Here is a 21873-nt window from a genome sequence, read left to right on the forward strand (position 1 = left end):
TCTTATTATGTGCTGACTTAAAATTCCTAGTGAGCCATGAGTAAGAGGTGACAAATTTTCGTTTGGCTACATAAGAAAAAATATTGTACTTGCTCATTGTTTTTCTCATTGGTATTTGCTAGTTTTAAGATAATCACATGCAAAAGATGGCAGAACTCATACTATTATTTGTAGGAGGGACATACATTATTATACAATACTTTTTCATGTATTAAATAAGATATATGTTTTCTTCTTTAAATAAAGATTTGATGCGTTTGAAGCGAACTACTTCTAGCAGCAGCAAAAAAGGAGGGGAAAAAGAAAAGAAAGGTGAAGCTCTGATATCTCGACAGGCCCCTGGAATGTGTTTCGCTTTTCATCCTAAGGTAAATTATTCCAATCCATTATTCACTATTGCAAATGACAACTTCCAATAATTGAAATGTAGTAAGACATAAAGCAAGACAAAGGTTTAGCATGTTAATCAATATAGTGCCTTGTAGGTAAAAATAAAACAAACATAGACATAGCTGCCAAACTAAGGTGGAGAGGCACATTCCAGTTGGCTGTACTGTGTCTTTATCTGCTTTCTAGAGGAAAAGTCTATATTTCTGAGAAACTGTGAAAGGATTCTCTTTACAACTTCAAGTTTAACTTGAGTGCTTTATCATTTTGATAGAAACCGAAACTACCATACAGTCCACTATTTCAATGTGAGTGGTGACTCTCATGATGATGAGGATTAGGAAGAATAGTTAAGTTCATGGTTATCAGGAAGAGAATCAAATCAAAGCACAGTTAATGAAATTCTACTTTTTCTAATTATTTTTATCTGGAAGTACTTTGGAATCAGAAAACTCAGCAACTATGACAAACAAGCATATCCTATATATTTTTCCTTATATGTAACATGATCATCTTTTTTGTGACACCATCATCTATCTAATTATGCAAACCAAAATTTGAGCTCCTACTTTGTTCTACCCTATCAACCAAATGCTATTTAAGTATTATTGTCCTTTTAGTCCAAGCCTACTACTGCTAATGTAGTTCAGGCCTTTACTGCACTTCATGTTTTCCACAGCTGTTGTATTCCAACTGCCTTCACTCTCAAATTCTTGTAATCCACATTTCACCTTGATTCTAGAACAGTGCTTCTCAATGTGGGCAGGGAGGGGAATATTTTATCACCAGGGTATATTTCACAATGTCTTGAGATATTTTTGGTTGTTGCAGCTACAGGAGGTGGGACGTGGGAAGGAATGCTACTGGCATCTAGTAGGCAGAGGCCAGGGATACTGCTAAACATCCTACAGTGCACAAGACAACTATTGCCCTCCTTTGCACAGAAGAAGGGGGAGAAGGGGAAGAGGAAGAAAAGGGGTACTGGGGAAAAAAAAGGAGAGGGGGAAGGGGCAGGAGAAAGGGAAGAAGAAGGGGAAAGAAAAGAAGGAGAAGGGGAAGGGGAGGGGAAGGGACTGGCCCAAAATATCAATGGTGCTGGGTTGAGAAATCCTAGTTTGTTATCCTAGAAATGTCCTTGGTGTGAGGAATTTGAGATGATCATATAGTGTGTAAATAAAGAGTTTACTTCTTTTCTAATCTGGTTACCTTTTCTTTCCTGTTTGTACTGGCTTGAACTTCCAGCACAATGATGAATGGAGGTGGTGAAAACAAACATCCCTCTCTTGTTTCTGATCTTAGGGAGAAAGTGTTCAGTCCTTTTACTATTAAGTATGATGTAAGCTGAGATTTTTTTGTAGATACAATTAATCACATTGAGGAGATCCTATTACTTTACTGTTTGTTGAGAGTTTTATCAGGAATAGATGCTAGGTTTTTGTCAAATGCTTTTTCTACATCTATTGAGATGATATATAGTTTTTCTTTTTAAGTTTGTTAATATGGTGAATAACATTGGTTTTTAAATGTTTATTTCTAAAATAAATTCCACCTGATTGTAATTTATACTTTTAATGTACTGTTGGATTTGATAGGCTTAAATTTTGTTTAGCAGTTTTCATCTTTGCTTATAAGGGATATCTATCTACAGTTTTCTTTTCTTGTAATGTCTTTGTCTGGTTTTGATATTAGGGTAATCCTGTAGAATGAGTTGAAAAGTATTCCCTCTTTACTTTTTTGAAAGAATATGTATACAATTAGTATTATTTCTTCATTATGTGTTTGATGGGATTAATAAACTATCTGGGCCTGGAATTTCTTTTAGGAAGGTTTTTAACTTGTAACTAGAAATGCAAATTTTTACTAGATATAGGATTATTATTATTATTATTATCATCTATTTCTTCTTGAGTGCATTTTGATAATTTGTGTCTTTTAAGGAATTTATTTCATCTAAGTTATTAAACTTAGTGGCATCATAATAATTCCTTAGTATTCTTTAATAGATATTAAAATATGTAGTGATGTCACCTCTTTAATTGCTACTGTTGGTAATTTGTATTTCTTTTTTTCTTTAGTCTAGTAGAAGTTTTTCAGTGCTATTGATCTCAAAGAACCAGCTTTTGATTTCTCTGAATTTCACGATTGTTTTTCTGTTTTCTATAAAACTGATTTCCACTTTGATCTTTATTTTCTTTCTTCTGCTTCAGTTTTATTTGCTCCTCCTTTTCTGGCTTCTTAGGGTGGAATCTGGGATCATTTATTTATGACTTTTCTTCTTTTGATGGAGGCATTTTTGCTATAACTTTTTCTCTAAGTACTGCTTTGGCAGCATCCCACAAATTCTAATATGTTGTATTTTCATTTTCATTCCATTCAGAATACTTTGTAATTTCTCTGATTTCTTTTTTGATTGATGGACTACTTAGTAGCATGTTATTTAGTTTTTAAATATTTGGGGTTTTTCAAGGATCTTTCTGTTTATTGATTTCTAATTTAATTCCATCATGATCAGAGAACAAACTTTTAATAAAAATTAATAAACTGAACCCTTTTAAATTTATTGAAGCCCAGAATGTGACATTTACACATAAGTGTTCCCTGTGCACTTGAGAAAAATGTGTATTCTGCTCTTGTTGGGTGGAGTGTTCTATGAATGACAATCAGGTTAGGTTGGTTGAAGGTGTTCTCCAAGTTGACTATATCCTTGCTGATTTTCTGCCTACCTCTTCCATCAATTATTAACAGAGAGGCATTGAAGTGTCTGGGCATGATTATGGATTTGTCTTTTTTTTTTTAACTGTAATTCTATCAGGTTTTGCTTTATGTAGCTTGAAGCTTTGTCTTAAGGATACAAATGTTTAGGATTGTTATGTTCTCTTGATTATTCAACTCTCTTATCATTTTAAAGTGGCCTTATTCATTACTGGTAATATTATTAACACTGAAATAATCTTAGCCCGATATTAATGTAACCACCTCAGCGTTCTTTTAACCAGTGTTAACATGGTTTATTTTTTCTTTTTATTAAGTTTTTATTTAAATTTCAGTTAGTCAACATAGTTTCAGGTATAGAATTTAGTGATTCAACACTTACATACAACACCTGGTGCTAATTACAAGTGCCCTCCTTAATAGCCATCACCTATTTAACCCATCCCCCTACCCATCTCTTCTCTGGAAACCATCAGTTTGTTCTCTATAGTTACGAGTCTGTTTCTTGGTTTTTCTCTCTCTTCCCCAGCCATGTTTGTTTGTTGTGTTTATTAAATCATTTTCCATCCTTTTACATTTAACCTACTTGTATCTCTGTATTTAAAGTACATTTCTTGTTGGTAGCATATAGTTGGGTCTTGCTTTTTTATCCATCTTATAATTTCTGCCTTTTAATTGTGATATTTAGACCATTTACATTTAGTTTTATTTTGATATGGTTTGGTTTGAGTCTGTCATTTTGCTTCACTAGTTTATTGGTGTTGGTGGGGTGGTGGTATAACATGTCTGGCCTCCTTGCCTGGAGGCCGGACTCTAAAGGGCTATCTCAACTCCAGAGCTTCTTGGAGGTTGGGCTGAGCCTTCTGTTGCAACTGCATCATAGTCAACTTAAATCTCTGCCCATTATTGTTTCTTTCAAAGAAATTATTCCTGAGAGAACTTCCCAATAAATCTGTTGCATGGAAATCTCAGAGTTTATATACTGACAAGAATAACTCTAGACAGTGACTTTGAAGATCTCTACAGAAAGATAAACAACTTATAAATGGTGTTGGGATAATCATTGTTCATATAAAAATGGAATTAGATACCTACCCCTTCATAAACAAAAAACTTTTAGAAGAAAATATAGGAAAACTTTGCTTTTACCTCAAAATAGGAAAAATTTCTTAAAGCACAAAAAAATGCTAAGTATATAAAAAAGTTATAATACTAACTACATCAAAATGAGAACTTCTGTTTATCAAAAGACGCTAAAAAAGTAAAAGGTAAGCCATACACTTGGAGAAGATATTTGCAACATATGTAATAGACAAAGCATATATAATAGGATATATAAAGAACTTTTATATAAATCAATATGAAAATATTATGAGTAAAATAGTTAAGAGACATGAACAGAAGAGGAAATACAAATGGCCAGTAAACATAAAATGTGCTCAACCTTGTTAATATTCATATAAATGAATTCATATTCATATAAATTCATATACCATTAGGTATAATTTTATACCTAATACAATGGCAAAACTTAAGATTTCTAATGTAACCAACCATTGAAGAGAATATGGATCAAAAGGAACTTCTATATACTGCTGAATGTAAATTGGTTATGCTAGTTTGGGGAAAAATTATACTTTATTGTGTTGTTTAAACTGCTTATATTCCATGATTTTGTAGTTGCATTCTTAAGTAGTGGTACATGCTAGAACAGTGTGTCTCAAATTTTAATGTACATACACATTATTTAGGGATCTTGTTAAAATGCAGATTCTGATTCAGTAGGTCTGGGGTAGGATCTGAGAGTTGACATCTCTAAAATGCTCCCAGATGATACTGACTCCACATACCCAGGACATAGAGCCTGACTTTCAGACCTTTAGACTATGACTTCACAGTAGGAAATACACTTAAAATCTCTATTTAGTACCTACATATGGAGTTACAAATGCTTAAGACTCCATTTAGTTCAATCTTTCATATCCAGCAAAAAATCATTTCTTCAGCATTATATACATAAATATTATAAAACGATGATAGAAAGTAAAAGACAACAGACAACTATTATCAAGATAGTTTTTCTAGTTTTGGTTCTTAAATTCATTTTAATAGATCTTGAGAGATCTGATTTTATTTTTTGAAGTTAATTTATTTTTGAGATAGAGAGAGAGAGTAGGGGAGGGACAGAAAGAGAGGGAGACAGAGGATCTGAAGCGGGCTCTGCACTGACAGCAGAAAGCCCAATGCGGGGCTCGAACTTATGAACTGTGAGATCATGACCCAAACCAAAGTTGCACCCTTAACCAACTGAGCCTTAACCAACCAACCCAGGTGCCCCGAAGGATCTGATTTTCTATTTAGCACCTTTACTAATATATCACAAGCCAATACATTTTAATTTTTTGTGTTGTAGGATACAAATATCTATTTGGCTGGGACCGAGGAGGGTCATATTCACAAATGTTCTTGTTCGTATAATGAACAATACCTAGAAACCTACAGAGGACATAAGGTTAGTTTAATTATAGTAGGTATGGAAAATTTATCTTTTAATATTTCTGAAAAAAATAGTATTTTTATACACACTACTTTTCACATGCCCTAAATTTACAACTTCAGAGTTAATAGTACGAATTGAATTAAGTACTGTCTTGTATGGAAATCATCAATAACGTGTGGGACATTTTGTTTGGCTTCCAGGTGTTCTTGATTTTTTTCTTGCAAGTTATGGAAGTCACAATTTTTATTTGTTTCTGAAAGACTTTGCTTATGATAACATGCTGATTCCAAAGTAAAATTGTCTCTGGCATATACTTATTTTCTGTATCTTTTGTTCCATTTATGTTTTCTTCATTTTCTCCCTTATTTCTGTTTTTTAAAGTAATCCTTATACTTTTTAAAGTAAATAAGTATAATATGTATTAATATTTAGTTAGTATTGTAACAACTATATTTTTATGTTTCTGTATGGCATTATTTAGGGAAGATTCAATTTATGAGCTTACTCTGAGCTAAAATAATACACAACAATGCATGGTACCTAAATCTTCTAGAAATCTTAGCATTTTTAATTTGTTGGTCAAGTTTAAAGTATGAGATGTTAACTATTACTTACCTATGTATTTTAATTTGTTTTTCTAATTCTAGGGTCCAGTGTATAAAATAGCATGGAATCCATTTTGTCATGATGTGTTCTTAAGCTGTTCTGCAGATTGGGGTGTTATTATATGGCAACAGGAGAATCCCAAGCCATTTTTGAGTTTTTATCCAACTACTTATGTTGTTTATGATGTTGCCTGGTCTCCAAAATCAGCCTATATATTTGCAGCCGCAAACGAGAGCAGAGTAGAGATTTGGCACCTTCACATCAGCACGTAAGTGTTAATATTTTTCCTGGTGATATTTCTCATAGAAGCAGTTCAAACAAAATGATACCTGATAGTTTTGGTATTGGTTAGAGAGAATTGTGGTTACTTTAAAACAAGTAATAATTTACACTGTGAGAGTCCTTTATGAATAAAAGATATAGGCTAGATGCTATATTCATTTTAATTACTTATGTGGTATGTAGTTTTAAAAATGTTTAAATGAAAATAGGTTACCTTACTCATATCAAACTTTTACAGGAAGATATAAGATATCATAGCTGCCTTGAATTCTTTTTCATTGCCTTGTTTAGAAGAATGCAGAGAGGCAACTAACTGTGTTTAACTAAAGATTGTTTGCAATAAGACAAAGAAAGGGAACAAAATAATTATTTTTTATAATACTTACTCTCTTACCTTGTTTTAAAATATATTTAAATGGCCATTCATTTAATTAAAAATTTTAATTTAAGGTGTGACACCAAAGTTATTAGAGGGTCATCTAGACCCATGTTTTCTTTTTAAAATGGAAATTTATACAATGCGGGAATAAAGTGTTTAATGATTCTATTTCCTCAGTTGGAAAATACTGTAGATTTTTATGTTAGTTATTAGCAGAAGCATCAGGGCAATATATTTTTGCTTAAAATAAGTGATACAAAATTCAATGGGTTTATTCTTTTTTTTAAAAAAGGCTTATTTATTTTGAGAGAGGGAGTGTGTGTAAGCAGAGGAGGAGTGGAGAAAGGGGGAACGAGAATCCAAGCATGCTCCACGCCATCAGCGCAGAGCCTGATGTGGGGCTTGACCTCACAAACCTTGCAATCATGACCTGTCAGATACTTAACCAACTGAGCCACCCAGGTTCCCCTCAAGGGGTTTATTGTTAATGACAATTTTTTTATCCTAGAACTTAATCATATAGTAACTCTAAATTTTGTCATGGCTTATACTATAAAATAGTTTGAATCCGAAACCAAGGATTATACCACAAAGCAATTTAGTTTTGAGTATGAGATGACTAATGTATAAAATGACGACTTAACTCATCCCACCCCTGATTTTAATTTTTTGGTAAAACGATCACTCATCCCACCTCTGATTTTAATTATTTTTTTTTTGGTAAAACTGTAGATCTCAGGACATTTCTTTTTTTTGTGTGTGTTTATTTAGTTTTTGAGAGAGAGAGAGAGCGCGCACGCACACACACACGATTGGGGGAGGGGCAGAGAGAGAGAGACGGAGACACAGAATCAGAAGCAGGCTCCAGGTTCTGAGCTGTCAGCACAGAGCCCGATGCGGGGCTTGAACTCACAGATGGTGAGATCATAACCTGAGCTGAAGTTGGACACTCAACCGACTGAGCCACCCAGGCACCCCAAGGACATTTCTTAAGAAGTATGCAAGTTGCTGCCTTTGGTTTTTTTGTTTTTTGTTTTAGTTTATTTATTTATTTTTGAGAGAGAGAGACAGAGCACAAGTGGGGAAAGGACAGAGAGAGAGAGACAGAATCTGAAGCAGGCTCTGAGTTGTCAGCGCAGGTCTCAAACCCACGAACAGCAAAACCATGACCTGAGCCAAAGTTGGACACTTAACCCACTGAGCCACCCAGGTGCCCCTGGTTCTGTTGTTTTTTAAGGGTATCAGTGGATTGCTTTGGATGACAGGGAATTTAAAAAGTTCTTGTTCAAAATATTCTTTTATATTCCAGAGGTTCATTTGGGTCAAAATATCCTTCTATTAAAAGACATTTATTACTTAAGAAGTTGTATTACTCAGGGTTCTCCAGAGAAACAGTAGCAATAAAAAGAGAGAAAGAGATTTACTTTAAGCAATTGGCTCACATGATTGTGGGGCCTGGCAAGTGCCAAGTCTGAACTATAGGCTGGTGGGCTAGAATTTCCATCAGGAAATTCCATCTTGCAATTCCGTCAGTCCATCTTGCAATCTTGAGTCTGAAGGCAGTCTGGAAGCAGAATATTATTCTACTTTGGGGAACTCAGTCTTTTCTCTTAAGGTCTCCAACACATTGGATAAGGTCTGCCTACATTATGGAGCATTATGTGCTTTATTCAGATTCTACTCACCTGAATGTTTATCACAACTAAACAAAATACCTTCACAGCAAAGTGTAGACTGGTGTTTGACCTTGTAAACAACTGAGTACCATAGCCTAGCCAAGTAAGTACATAAAGTTAACCAGCACAGGAGTTTAAATTTATGAGTTTGCATCTTTTTTTTAAGCTTATTTATTTATTTTGCAGAGAGAGAGAGAGAGAGCATGAACAGGGGAGAGATGGAGAGAGGAGAGAGAGACAATTTTAAGCAGGCTCCACGTTCAGCATGCAGCCTGACACAGGGCTTGATCCCACAACCATGAGACCATGACCTGAGCCAAAAGCAAGAGTTGGATGCTCAACTGACTGAGCCATTCAGGCGCCCCATGAGTTCACAACTTAATTGTGACTTGCTTGAATTTATTTAGTCGAAATTTGTTCACTAAAGAAGTGAAAGTTTTGACTGAATAAGGAGTAGAGAAACAGTTATTTTGACTTTGGAAATTTACTTAAAAAGTTTATTTTTGTTTTGTTTTTGTCACATGAAATCACAAAAAAAATATCTCAGACTTTTCTTAATCTGTATATAAGAATATATTAACAACAAATACATTTACAAATAAAATATTTTATTACAGTTTGGATCCTCTGATTGTGCATGTTGCTAACCCCGGAATCAAGTTCACAACTGTCCTCTTTGCCAAACAAACAGATTGCCTTCTGGTGGGTGACAGTGATGGACAGGTTGGTGTGTATGAACTGAGAAATATGCCTGCTGCTTTGGATTCTGGCCGGGTAAGACTCAAGAATCAAAATTTTATGTCATTTAATAATTTTAGTTATAATTTTGTGTCATACAAGGAATTTACATTTCTTAGATATCTTAAGTGTGGTGCAATGGAAAGAACATAAATCCCAGGAGTTGTTACCTACTAGCATGGTATCTACTAGGCTTATTTTCTTTGAGCCTCATGTTTTTTCTCTGTAATATGAACACAATAATGTTGTAGCATAATAATTGTAAATGTTATATGGAATAACTTGAAATTGTGCTTAATATACTGTTGGGATTTAATAATTGTTGAATATAGCTGAAGAAGTTTACTGCAAATATTCAAAGACTTTTACAAGAAATTACAATATTTTAGATATTATCCAATGTTCCCAAAATAGGCATTTGTTTTTGTTTCTGTAGTGTTATCCTATTCCCTTACTCTGATATTCAAAACTAAAAGGCAACTGATGGAAAGGGAGAAGATATTTGCATATGACATATTGGTTAAAGGGTTAGTATCCAAAATCTATAAAGAACTTATCAAACTCAACACCCACAAAACAAATAATCCAGTGAAGAAATGGGCAGAAGACATGAACAGACACTTCTCCAAAGAAGACATCCAGATGGCTAACAGACACATGAAAAGATCCTCAACATCACTCATCATCAGGGAAATATAAATCAAAACCACAATGAGATACCACCTCACACCTGTCAGAATGGCTAAAATTAACAACTCAGGAAACAACAGATGTTGATGAGGATGTGGAGAAAAGGGAAAACATTTGCACTGCTGGTGGGAATGCAAACTGGTGCACTCTGGAAAACAGTATGTTGGTTCCTAAAAAAATTAAAAATAAAACTACCCTACGACCCAGCAATTGAACTACTAGGCATTTATCCAAAGGATACCAAAATATTGATTTGAAGGGACACATGCACCCCAATGTTTATAGCAGCACTATCAATAATAACCAAATTATGGAAAGAATCCAAATGTGCATCGACTGATGAATGAATAAAAAAGATGTGGTATGCGCACACACACACACACACACACACACACACACACACACACTGGAATATTAGAGATGAAAAAGAACGAAATCTTGCCATTTGCAACAATGTGGATAGAATTAGAGTGTATTATGCTAAGTAAAAGAAGTCAGTCAGAGAAAGACAAATATCATATGATTTCACTCATATGTAGAATTTAAGAAACAAAACAGATAAACATAGAGAAAAGGAAGGAAAAATAAAAGAGAGGGAAGCAAACAGTAAGAGACTTTTAAATACAGAGAACAAACTGAGGGTTGCTAGATGGGGGTGGGCTAAATGGGTTATGGGCATTAAGGAGGGAACTTGTTGGGATGAGCACTAGGTGTTACATGTAAGTGATGAATCACTAAATTCTACTCCTGAAATCATTATTACACTATATGTTAACTAGCTTGGATTTAAATTTTTAAAAAAGGGAAAAAAATTAAAGAAAAAAGAAAAACAATATGAAAACTTTGTTGTAAAACTTTAACAAGCAATCAGTATCACTAGATTATTATTATCACTACCTATTATTTTTAAGGTAGCTTTTCAATTTTTTATTTTTAAAGTTTAAATATTATTTTATGGAGTAATCTGGTGTATATTACCATGAATATGATAAACAAGTTAAAATATTAAAATATGCATGAATAAATAAGGAAAAAACACTTGGGGCACCTGGGTGGCTCAGTCAGTTAAGCGTTTGACTTCAGCTCAGGTCATGACTTGCAGACTGTGAGTTCCAGCTCTGTGCTGTACAGCTCCAAACCTGGAGCCTGCTTGGGATTCTGTGTCTCCCTCTCTCTGCCCCTCCCCTGCTCATGCCTCTGTGTCTCTCTGTCTCTCAAAAGTAAATAAATGTTAAAAAAATAAAAATAAAGGGGCGCCTGGGTGGCTCAATTGGTTGAGCATCGACTTCAGCTCAGGTCATGATCTCACAATTCGTGGGTTCAAGCCCCGCATCAGGCTCTGTGCTGACAGTTCAGAGCCTGGAGCCTGCTTCAGATTCTGTGTCTCCACCTCTCCCTCTCTGCCTCTTCCCCGCTCGTGCCTTCTCTGTTTCTGTCTCTCAAAAATAAATAAACATTAAAAAAATAAATAAAAATCAAAAAAATAAGGCAAAAACACGAAGAGTACAATAGAAGACTGGGTAATAGTCAGGAACAGTTCATTCACAAAAAAACGACTAGTAAATATATTTTAAAATTAAACCTCATTTATAAATGAAGAAATAAAAATGTATTACCTTAAATTAAAATGTGATCACATTCTCATATACGAAATTAACAAAGTTTTTTTTTTTTATATTTAATAGGTGTACTCAGTACTAGCAAACATTTGATAAGACAGTTTTTCTCTTATACAGAAAAATGTTGGAATAGAATTTGGTATAACTTCTTTGGAAGCAATTTGGCAATCTGAACCAAGACTGTCATGCTTCTGGAATTCTATTCTATAGAAATATTCATAAAGGCAATCAAATAAATTAATTATAGCATAATTTGTAATGGGATAAGAAAAGAAAAAAAAAAGAAAAAGAAAATAATCTAAATATGCAACCAGATGGAAATGTGGCCAGGAAAGTCAGCAGTGTTGATTATATTTGGGTCACATACTGTAGCAAGTGGAGTTTTATCCCAACTATATAGACTGTAAATGTTAGATAGATAGATAGATAGATAGATAGATAGATAGATAGACAGACAGATAGATGCTTGCTTAGGACTTTGTACTTGTCATTTCTCCTATCTAACATCCAGAGTTTGATCTTCTCGGTACTTCAAGTTTTTGCTCAAATATCAGTCACTATCTGCGTGAAATCTTCCTGGATACCTTATTTAAAATTGAATCTCTACTCTCACCTACACTTCTTATCTCATACTTTTCCATGACTTATTTTTCGTAATATTTATCTTTGAATATACCATATTCTTTATTGATTTATTTTGTTAATTGCCTGTCTCCCACAGGTAGGACATAAGCCACATGTAAATAGTGAATTTTGTCTCTTTTGTTCATAAAAACATAAAGCTTCTTTTTCTAAAATGCATGTTTCCTTACATCATAATTTTAGTCTGTTCTGAGAAATGCAACATTAATGGCTTATTTTTTTATGATGTAAACATTTTAATATTTTTAATTTCTCTCATATTCACTGAGTATATAATACCTTTTAGGGTACTGAGATGTTTATGCCCACACTTGTTTATGATATACAGCTCAACAGCCAGAAGGAACTAGAGAATTCTATTCTTTATTCAAGTCTTTCAAAAACATTAAAATGGATCAAAATATATAGTTAATAGTAATCTTTTTCTTCTTTACTTATCCCTCAAATCCTAAATGTAGCATCAAGGCCTAAATCCATTGCTTTCTATCCCTGTAATTCCATCAGTTCCATCCCACAAAAGCTCTAAGAACTCGTCCACAAATTCTAAATTGGGGCAGTGGGGAGAGGGAGTTGCATTATTTAAAAATCTTTGTTGGTGTGTATTGGGTTGGTGGTAGCAAAGAAACATGAGCATTAGCATGTTGATTCTTTTTATCACATATGTCTATAGTACCTGTTAAAGATGACAATAATTCATCAATATAAACTATAATATTTTGTATACATGTCTTTCTGAGTAGTTTGAGCTACTTGGAAACTTGTATATTTAAGTACTAGCACAGGGCTAGCATATGATAGGTACTAAGCAAATATTGAAAAATGAACAAACACACTTAGACCCAAAAGACACATGGTTTCTAAGAAAGGAACAATATATGCACACAAATATAATCAAGTCATAAAGACCAAAATAACAAAGAAACTCCTATAGAAGCACAGAGTAGGAAAATTGACTTTTGAAAGGAGAATGGGAAGAAAGAAAGGAAAACATAGGTGAATACTTTGGGGAAGACTTTCACACAGGAGATTAAATTTTAACTGTGTTTTGAAGGATTAGAAATTTTCTTTGCAGGGGCACCTGGGTGGCTCAGTTGGTTAACTGAATGACTCATGGTTTTGGTTCAGGTGATGATCTCGTGAGATCCAGCCCTGCATCAGGATCTGTGTTGACAGCATGGAACCTGCTTGAGATTCTCTCTTTCCTTCTCTGTCTGGCCCTCCCCTGCTCGTGGTCTCTCTCTCAAAATAAATAAATAAACTTAAAAAAAATGGAAATTTTCCTTGCAGATAAGCGAGTAGAGCTGTTATTTCAGAGTGAGGGAAAGGCCTGAGCAAAGATACAGAATTAGAAAGGTCCATGACATTTTGAGGAAGTAGTGAGTAGGCTTTTTTGACTGGTAAAGAGATTGCTTGAGAGAAAAGTGGCAAAAGGGCCTGTTGGGTCATTTGCCATGATCCGGAATTTGATCCTTATTTTCTAGAAAATAGAAAGCCATTCCCTATCTCACATTTTGTACAATGGTGAACTCCAAATGAATTAAAGACTGAAAAATAAAACAAACCACTAGAAGAAAATGTAGGATAATGTCTTAATGATCTAGAGACAAAGACAGATTTTAAAAAGACCAAAAAAAAAATCTCCTAATTTTTTTCATGTTTTTCCTGTTTCCTTATCTGGGTATAATTTTGGTACCAGAATCAAAGGTTGTTAGAAACATTAAAATAGTTAATAGGTACAAAGTGGTTAGAACTGGTACTGGGACATAGTAAGTTCTCAATAAACCTCAAATATTTTTTTCTATGACTATTATGTCAAAATTAACACTTTTTGTTCAGGATTCCATATGCTAAATTAAACAGATTAGAAGAAGAAATTTCTAGGATTATAAAAGACATAATGTCCAGTATGTATAAATAACCTCTATTAAACAATAAGAGCAATTCAATGTTTTGAATGGGCAAATGTATAAAATACTAAATCATAGAAAACCTGGAATATTAATTCTCTCTAGAAATAGAGAAATATACAATTGAAATTATACAAGATATCAGTTCAAATTGATTGGATTTACAAAAATAAAAATATTAGCCAGTATTAAGTATTAGCAAAGTTGTAGGGAAATAGGAGCTCTTATGCAAGGGTCATGGGAATATGAATTAGCATAGCCTCTTTTTTTAATGTTTTATTAATTTTTTTTTTGAGAGAGAGACACAGAGTGCGAGAGGTGGGAGACACAGAGAGAGAGGAAGACACAGAATCCGAAGCAGGCTCCAGGCTCTGAGCTGTCAGCACAAAGCCCGATGCAGGGCTGAAACTCAGGAACTGCGAGATCATGACCTGAGCCAAAGTTGGACACTTAACTGACTGAGCCACCCAGGTGCCCCTAGCATAGCCTCTTTGGAGAGAGGTTCAGTAAAACTTAGAATTCAAATACCATACAAGGCAGTGATACCATAGAGAATGTCTTGCACATGTTTATTTGGACACACGTATAAGGTATCAATGTGAATTCTTTCTTCCTTTTTTCCTTTGTCTTTAATGTTTCTTTTGTACGTGGAGAGAATTATTCAGTCAACTTTTGCTTAAAATGTTCACATTCAAATGTGCTATAAAGTTTTTTAAAAATCTTAGTTTACCTGAACTTTTCCTGAAGTTCTTACATTTAGATAATACATTTTATTATTCTGTTTATAAGCCTAGCAGATTTTTTAATATGAAATTTATTGTCAAATTGGTTTTAAGTCTAGCAAATTTTAATACGCACTTTTAATAAGCTTTTGTAACAAATTTCTTTAAATCCTCTAAATTTACTTTATAAATTTAATATAGTGCTTTAAGTACTCCAATCATCTTATGGACAAACAAATCTGATACTTAAGGAATTCTTATTAATTTAATAAATTTTAAATGTTGAATATGATGAATCTTAAATTTTCTTAAGGGGCGCCTGGGTGGCTCAGTCAGTTGAGCGTCCGACTTCGGCTCGGGTCATGATCTCACAGTCTGTGGGTTTGAGCCCCGTGTCAGGCTCTGTGCTGACAGCTCAGAGCCTGGAGCCTGTTTCCAATCCTGTGTCTCCCTCTCTCTCTGCCCCTCCCCCAAGTCTCACTTTGTCTCACTCTGTCTCTCAAAAATAAATAAATATTTAAAAAAAAAATTAAATTTTCTTAAATGTTCCAATGCTTTTTATAAATGAATAGTATTTCAATCTATGATTAGAAGTCTAAATCAATTACCCAATTACACATTTAAATTAGAATCACAATTTATTTGCTAGACAATCTAATAATAGTGAATACTCTTACATATAATGAATATTTAAAATACCAAATATATACAAGTTCCTTAATACAAAAATATTAAAATTATCGGTTTGATTTGCTGCATTATTTCTATACACAACTATTATTCTTCTCAGGGTAAAAATAGGTTTTCCAATGAAGAAACAAATAAAGCATCCCAAGTAGTTTTGGAGATGATTTTCTCAACTGGCTGACATGCATATTGACTGTGGACATTTAAGGAGATGTTTCTAACATCTCCTTGGTGCCAGGCTGAGCCCTGCTCTATAGTTGATTTGTCCATGCCCTCCGTATGGAATGGTCTCAGAGCCCATGTCTCCTGAAGTCTACTCACCTATTACCCATGTCCTCTATCTTCTCATGGAAGTCTGCAACCCTGAATGTGCTGCTGCATCACTTTATTGATTTCAAGTTATTTATTTACTGTGTCATTAACTCTAAGTTACTATACTTTTCCTATCTGGTAAGATTACAGTCTTTATAGATGTTTAAATGTTATGTTTGGATTCTATATATCTCCCAGGGTTTTTGTTTAATTTGTTAGTAGTGGTCTGAAAGACATGTTCATAACAGCCTTGTTTCTATAGTGATAAATTGGAGACAACCTAAATGATCATCAGTGAAACACTGGATAAATAAAATATGGCACATTCACATGAGTCACTGTAATACAGAAGTTTAAATAATATGTATTTAAAAGTCTCAATATGACAAATTTTGAATAAATCTTTAAAAATGTGTTAAGTGATAAAAGTAAACTGGAGAAAGATAAGTACAGTATGTTATGATTTATGTAAGATTATTTAAACACAAGTATAAAAGCTGTGTTCTTAGTGGATGTATTTATAGTTAGTAAAAGTATGGAATATAGATTGGAATATAGAAGAAAAAGATTTAATTTTGGTGTTTGATTTGAATTGATGAGAGACATCTTTTTCCTTTTGAAGTTTTTAAATTTAAATTCCAGTTAGTTAAATACACTGTAATATTAGTTTCAGGTGTAGAATTTAGTGATTCAGCACATCCCTATAACACCTGGTGTTCATCACAAGTTCGCTCCTTAATCCCCATCGCCTATTTAACCCATCCCCACTCATCTCCCCTCTGGTAACCATCAGTTTGTTCTTCATAATTAAAAGTCTGTTTCTTGGTTTGCCTCTCTCTTATTTTCCTCTGTGCTTGTTTGTTTTGTTTCTTAAATTCCACATATGAGTGAAATCATATGGTATTTGTTTTTCTCTGACTGACTTATTTCACTTAGCATAATCCTCTCTAGCTCTATCCATATTGTTACAAATGGCAAGATTTTCTTCTTTTTTATGCACACTTGTGCAGCCACTCTGGAAAACAGTATGGAGGTTCACTCAGAAATGAACCCTACGATCCAACAATTGCACTACAATTATAGAAACAGCCCAAATGTCCATTGACTGATGAATGGATAAAGAAGATGTGGTGTATATATACACACATACACACATTAGAGACATCTTTTATTTTGAGCAGTATGTTTTGCAAGCAGAAGGCTAAGTTGAGAGTCTGAACATTTTTGACAAACATTTGTGTGTCTGTGTGTGTACGTGTGTGTGTGTGTGTGTTAATGATTTCAGTGCTGGTGAGCAAAATTTTCTTGTAAGAAATATATTCCATACATTAATAAATAAATACAGTTTTCTAATACAAATATGTCTTTCATACTTTTGGTCATGATATTTTAAAACTTCAGTGTTATTCTTCTAGGAGATTCAAGAAAAACCTATTAATCAGATTTTATGTTACTTACAGACAAACTCAAGCTTACCTGATACACCTCTTCCTGAACTTTTCAGAGAATTATAATGACATAGTAATTTGAAGTCTCAAAGTAATTAATGTCAAACCATTATTTCCTATTAAGATATCTTATCAAGTAACATTATGTCCTATAATTTCTCCATTAATTTTAACCAAGAGTGAATTAAAATTTTGGAAGGCTTATGTTTTCATTCTATAGGAAAGGTGTACACCAAATTTATAATAAAGACAGCCTCTGAGAAGTGAAGGATGCAGGAATAGAAGAATTAGGGATAGGTACCAAGGGGACTTCAACAGGGATACGTGTTTTACAAAGGCAAAGTACCAGATAACACTTGCACCAAGTGTGCTGGAGCAGGGCCCATTGGAGAAAACCCATGGAGATATTCCAAGGACCATGGTATACGTATAGAAAGAACCCTGACTCCCGCTCACCTCCACATTGTTCGGCACCCACTGTGGCCTTACACAGCAAGAGAAGAACTTTGATCCTAGGGCTCTGCATGTTTTAAGTTAAATAATTTCTGAAACTCTGGCAGCCCCCTGATGTGTCCAAGGACCAGAATATTATTGTGATATGACACAGTAGGACATTGGCTCCTGCCCTGTCCTACCAACCAGGGTATGTGGTTTAGGGTAATATCAGCCTGATGCCTGGTGTAAACAGGGGTATAGGGTCCAAGCTTTGCAATGGTAACTTTGTGATGTAGCCAGCTGCCAACGGGACTTACCACCACCTTAGCATTATTGTTTGTTGAAGCACCACCTCCTCTCCTGGTGTGATGTGGTTGGTTGCTGGGGGCCTCAGTCTTGTGTCGAACAGAATTATAGTTTAAGTACTTGGCAGAAGCTAATTCCAGTGGGACATTGCACAAAGTGACTTTTTTTTTTTTTTTTCTGGAGGCAGCCTATGGAGAATCACTCCTGGATACTATTTCTATTCTTATGTTTCAGTATATAAATGTTTGCCATCTCTTTCTCTGTACTTTGGGTATTTACATATAGACTCTTCATTCATTCAACAAACATCTACTGAGTATGGACTATGTGACAGGGTCTGTTTTGGGTGCTAAGAATTTAACAGTGAATAAATTAGAGTAGTGATCTGCTGTGTTAGCCCAAGTGAAAGACTGAAGTAGAAAGAGACGGATTTGAGAAGCAGCTTGGCAACTGATTTTGTGTCAGGACCTGCAGAGTGGGGAATGTCATCCTTAGTATAGGCTAAAAGACAGGACTGACTTATGTAATATGATCTAAGGTGTTTATAACTATTTAGAGTTTTGTAAAAGTCTTTTATATACATTAGTTCATTCAACTCTTGAAATAATTTTTAGAAGTGGTTGCTGATATTTTTTTTTTTAATTTTTTAACGTTTATTTATTTTTGAGACAGAGAGAGACAGAGCATGAACGGGGGAGGGTCAGAGAGAGGGAGACACAGAATCTGAAACAGGCTCCAGGCTCTGAGCTGTCAGCACAGAGCCCGACGCGGGGCTCGAACTCACAGACCGCGAGATCGTGACCTGAGCCAAAGTCGGCCGCTTAACCGACTGAGCCACCCAGGCGCCCCAGATATTTCTATTATCCATTCAAGGAAACTAAGATTCCCAGATATTAGTGACTTTTTTAAGATCACCTTTACTGTGAAAGGTGAGAAAATTCTGGTCTTCTGCTTCCAACTCCCAACTTTTCACAATATCTTTGTATTATATTATATTATATTATTTGTTGTTTCAAGTTGTTTTTAAATATTATTTTCACCTAATCTGAAGGAATTACACGACTTTATTTTTCTTAAGTTAATTTACTTATTTTGAGAGAAGCAGGTAAGGGGCAGAGAGACAGAGAGAGACAGAATCCCAAGCAGGCTCCATGCCATCAGCTCAGAGCCCAGTGTGGGCCTCAAACTCAGGAACTATGAGATCATGACCTGAGTCAACATCAAGAGTCAGATGCTTAACCAACTGAGCCACCCAGTGCCCCTATTGTTTCAAGTTTTTATTTAAATTCCAGGTGGTTAACATAGAGTGTAATATTAGTTTTATGTGTAGAATTTAATTCACAGTATCTTTCTTAAAAACTCACCTACCGGGGCGCCTGGGTGGCCCAGTCGGTTGGGCGGCCGACTTCGGCTCAGGTCATGATCTCGCGGTCCGTGAGTTCGAGCCCCACGTCGGGCTCTGTGCTGACAGCTCGGAGCCTGGAGCCTGTTTCAGATTCTGTGTCTCCCTCTCTCTGACCCTCCCCCGTTCATGCTCTGTCTCTCTCTGTCTCAAAAATAAATAAACGTTAAAAAAAAAAATTTAAAAAAAACCCTACCATCTTTGGTTTCATCCTCTTACAGATTATTATTTTACCCCTTTAGTGTAAGATTGTTATTATTAAATTAAATACAAAATCCACATTGGAATTCAGGTCTTCAGCTGTCTCTAAATCAAGCACTATAGGTCAGGAAAGAGTTTAAGATATCATTAAGATCACAAGCTATTTTACAGATGAGAAAACTGAGGTTTACATATTAAGGCTACACAGGAGCTGCCAAAATTGTCGCTTAACTGAATCCTTATTGTTGATCAAACTTCTTTAAAAGAGTCCTCCATTGGGGGCGCCTGGGTGGCGCAGTCGGTTAAGCGTCCGACTTCAGCCAGGTCACGATCTCGCGGTCCGTGAGTTCGAGCCCCGCGTCAGGCTCTGGGCTGATGGCTCGGAGCCTGGAGCCTGTTTCCGATTCTGTGTCTCCCTCTCTCTCTGCCCCTCCCCCGTTCATGCTCTGTCTCTCTCTGTCCCAAAAATAAATAAAAAACGTTGAAAAAAAAATTAAAAAAAAAAAAAAGAGTCCTCCATTGGAAAAAGTAGGTTTATACTAGGAAGTAACCGTTACTATTTAAACTTACCTTGGTTTGTTTCCTTTTTACGATCTTATTGGATGCTCTTTATATGTATCACTAACTTATAAATTTCAAATAGCATTTTAAAGACTCCTTTACCTCTTAATTTATATTTTATTGCATTGTAATTGTTTCGCTTTTTCTTTTCAGGGAGATGTAATAGATATTTTGATTGGATCCAAGTCAAAACAACCAGGATAATTCATCATTACTAATACCTTCTCTTGTTGCTGTTTAAAGAAAAAGAAACAGTGTTTAATATCCAATAGTCCAATTTGTATGCAGTAAGCTGGGATTTTGATGTTAGAAAATGACATTTGATGTATAACTTACATTTCAACTTAACATAAACTTAATAAACTTTTATTTCAGAGATATGTGATCTAGGCTTAATTGTAAGAGTTTTTTTGGGATTTTCTTAATGTTTTTAGTCATATTCCAAGTACATATAACCACATATGTGTACTTACAAAATCTCCAAATAGGTTAGAAAATTATTCCATTGGAAGCAAAACTTTGAAATTATTAGAATTACTTAAACCAAAATCTTTACAAGATGAAGTTTCATAGAATTTCAGGTCTGCTTTCCAAGATCTGTTTTCTAAAGTTTATGAATTATGCATGTGTTAGTGTTAGGAGAATACTGGATTTTCACACCCAACTTCATTTACGTTATATTTTTTATGTTTTCACACCCAACTTTAAATCAGAATTTTATCCTCTTAGATTTGCGAGTGGAAGCTATTGAACTTTGTTAGACTATCTGACAAGCAAACAACGTGACAGCAAATGTCAAAATTGCATCGTTTAGCCAGCAGGCATCACACTCCCAATTCAGGGAGAAGAGTTAGTCTGGGACACATCAGGGCACCCTCCTCTGCATGCCCCAAATTGGCTCTGGGTTTTAAGCCCAGACTTAAGTGGGCCCAGAGAGAAAATAGAGAGTCCTTGATCTATAGTTGGCATCAGAATGTTATCTTATGAAGGGTTCTAGAGCTAGCTTGTAGAAATAGGAGAGTGGGAGGTAACAACTCCTCCAAACAGATTGCTAACAGCCTATTCCGTGCTGTTTGCTAGAACAAGTCCTGCGTTTTGTTAACCGAGGCCATAGGACAGTATGGCCTGTTTTATAAAGCATTCTAAGTGGAGAGGAAAGGCATCTGAAACTCACTAAAATCTCTGAAAAAAAAAAGGTGTGTATAAAACTAAGAATGGAGTCTGTGCAACCGTAGAAACTGCCTTTTTTAAGTATCCACTTCTTTCCACCTTCTATTTCTTTGGAGCCATCCTTTACATAAAAGCAAGGTAATTATTGGGTGGAGTGAGAGCTTAGGTCAGGTAATAACAATAATAAGTTTCCTGCTGATGTAAACCATTGTGGTTCTTCTCTTTGTCCTTCTGAAAAGTTGGACTTCCCATAACACTCTGTACCAAAATAAAAACTTGATTCAACTGAAAAAATATGTTTCCTTGTGTTATGTATTTTTGACCTTTCAAACATTTTCGCATATTCTACCTTTGTTGCTCATCAAGCCTAAAAGAAAACTACTTTATTATCCTTAGACCCTGGGGAGCCAATCCGAAGCACTGAACCTATTTCATTCTACCCTTCTCATTCCTGAGCTTATAGACTCTCCCATACTTTTAGATTAGCAACC

The 21873-nt window shown here is 34.8% G+C and overlaps 1 protein-coding gene across 1 annotated transcript in view; it reads left to right on the plus strand.

Moving 5' to 3' along the window:
* DNAI4 (dynein axonemal intermediate chain 4) overlaps nucleotides 1-21463 on the plus strand; it is a 90990-nt gene extending 69527 nt beyond the window's left edge. Inside the window, 5 exon segments of the mRNA XM_049618516.1 lie at nucleotides 247-368; nucleotides 5513-5611; nucleotides 6247-6473; nucleotides 9160-9316; nucleotides 20366-21463. Coding sequence (XP_049474473.1) covers nucleotides 247-368; nucleotides 5513-5611; nucleotides 6247-6473; nucleotides 9160-9316; nucleotides 20366-20416 — 656 coding nt within the window. The 3' untranslated portion in view covers nucleotides 20417-21463.
* The last annotated feature ends 410 nt before the right edge of the window (nucleotides 21464-21873 follow it).

The sequence above is a fragment of the Panthera uncia genome (assembly GCF_023721935.1).
Source record: "Panthera uncia isolate 11264 chromosome C1 unlocalized genomic scaffold, Puncia_PCG_1.0 HiC_scaffold_4, whole genome shotgun sequence".
NCBI lineage: Eukaryota > Metazoa > Chordata > Mammalia > Carnivora > Felidae > Panthera > Panthera uncia.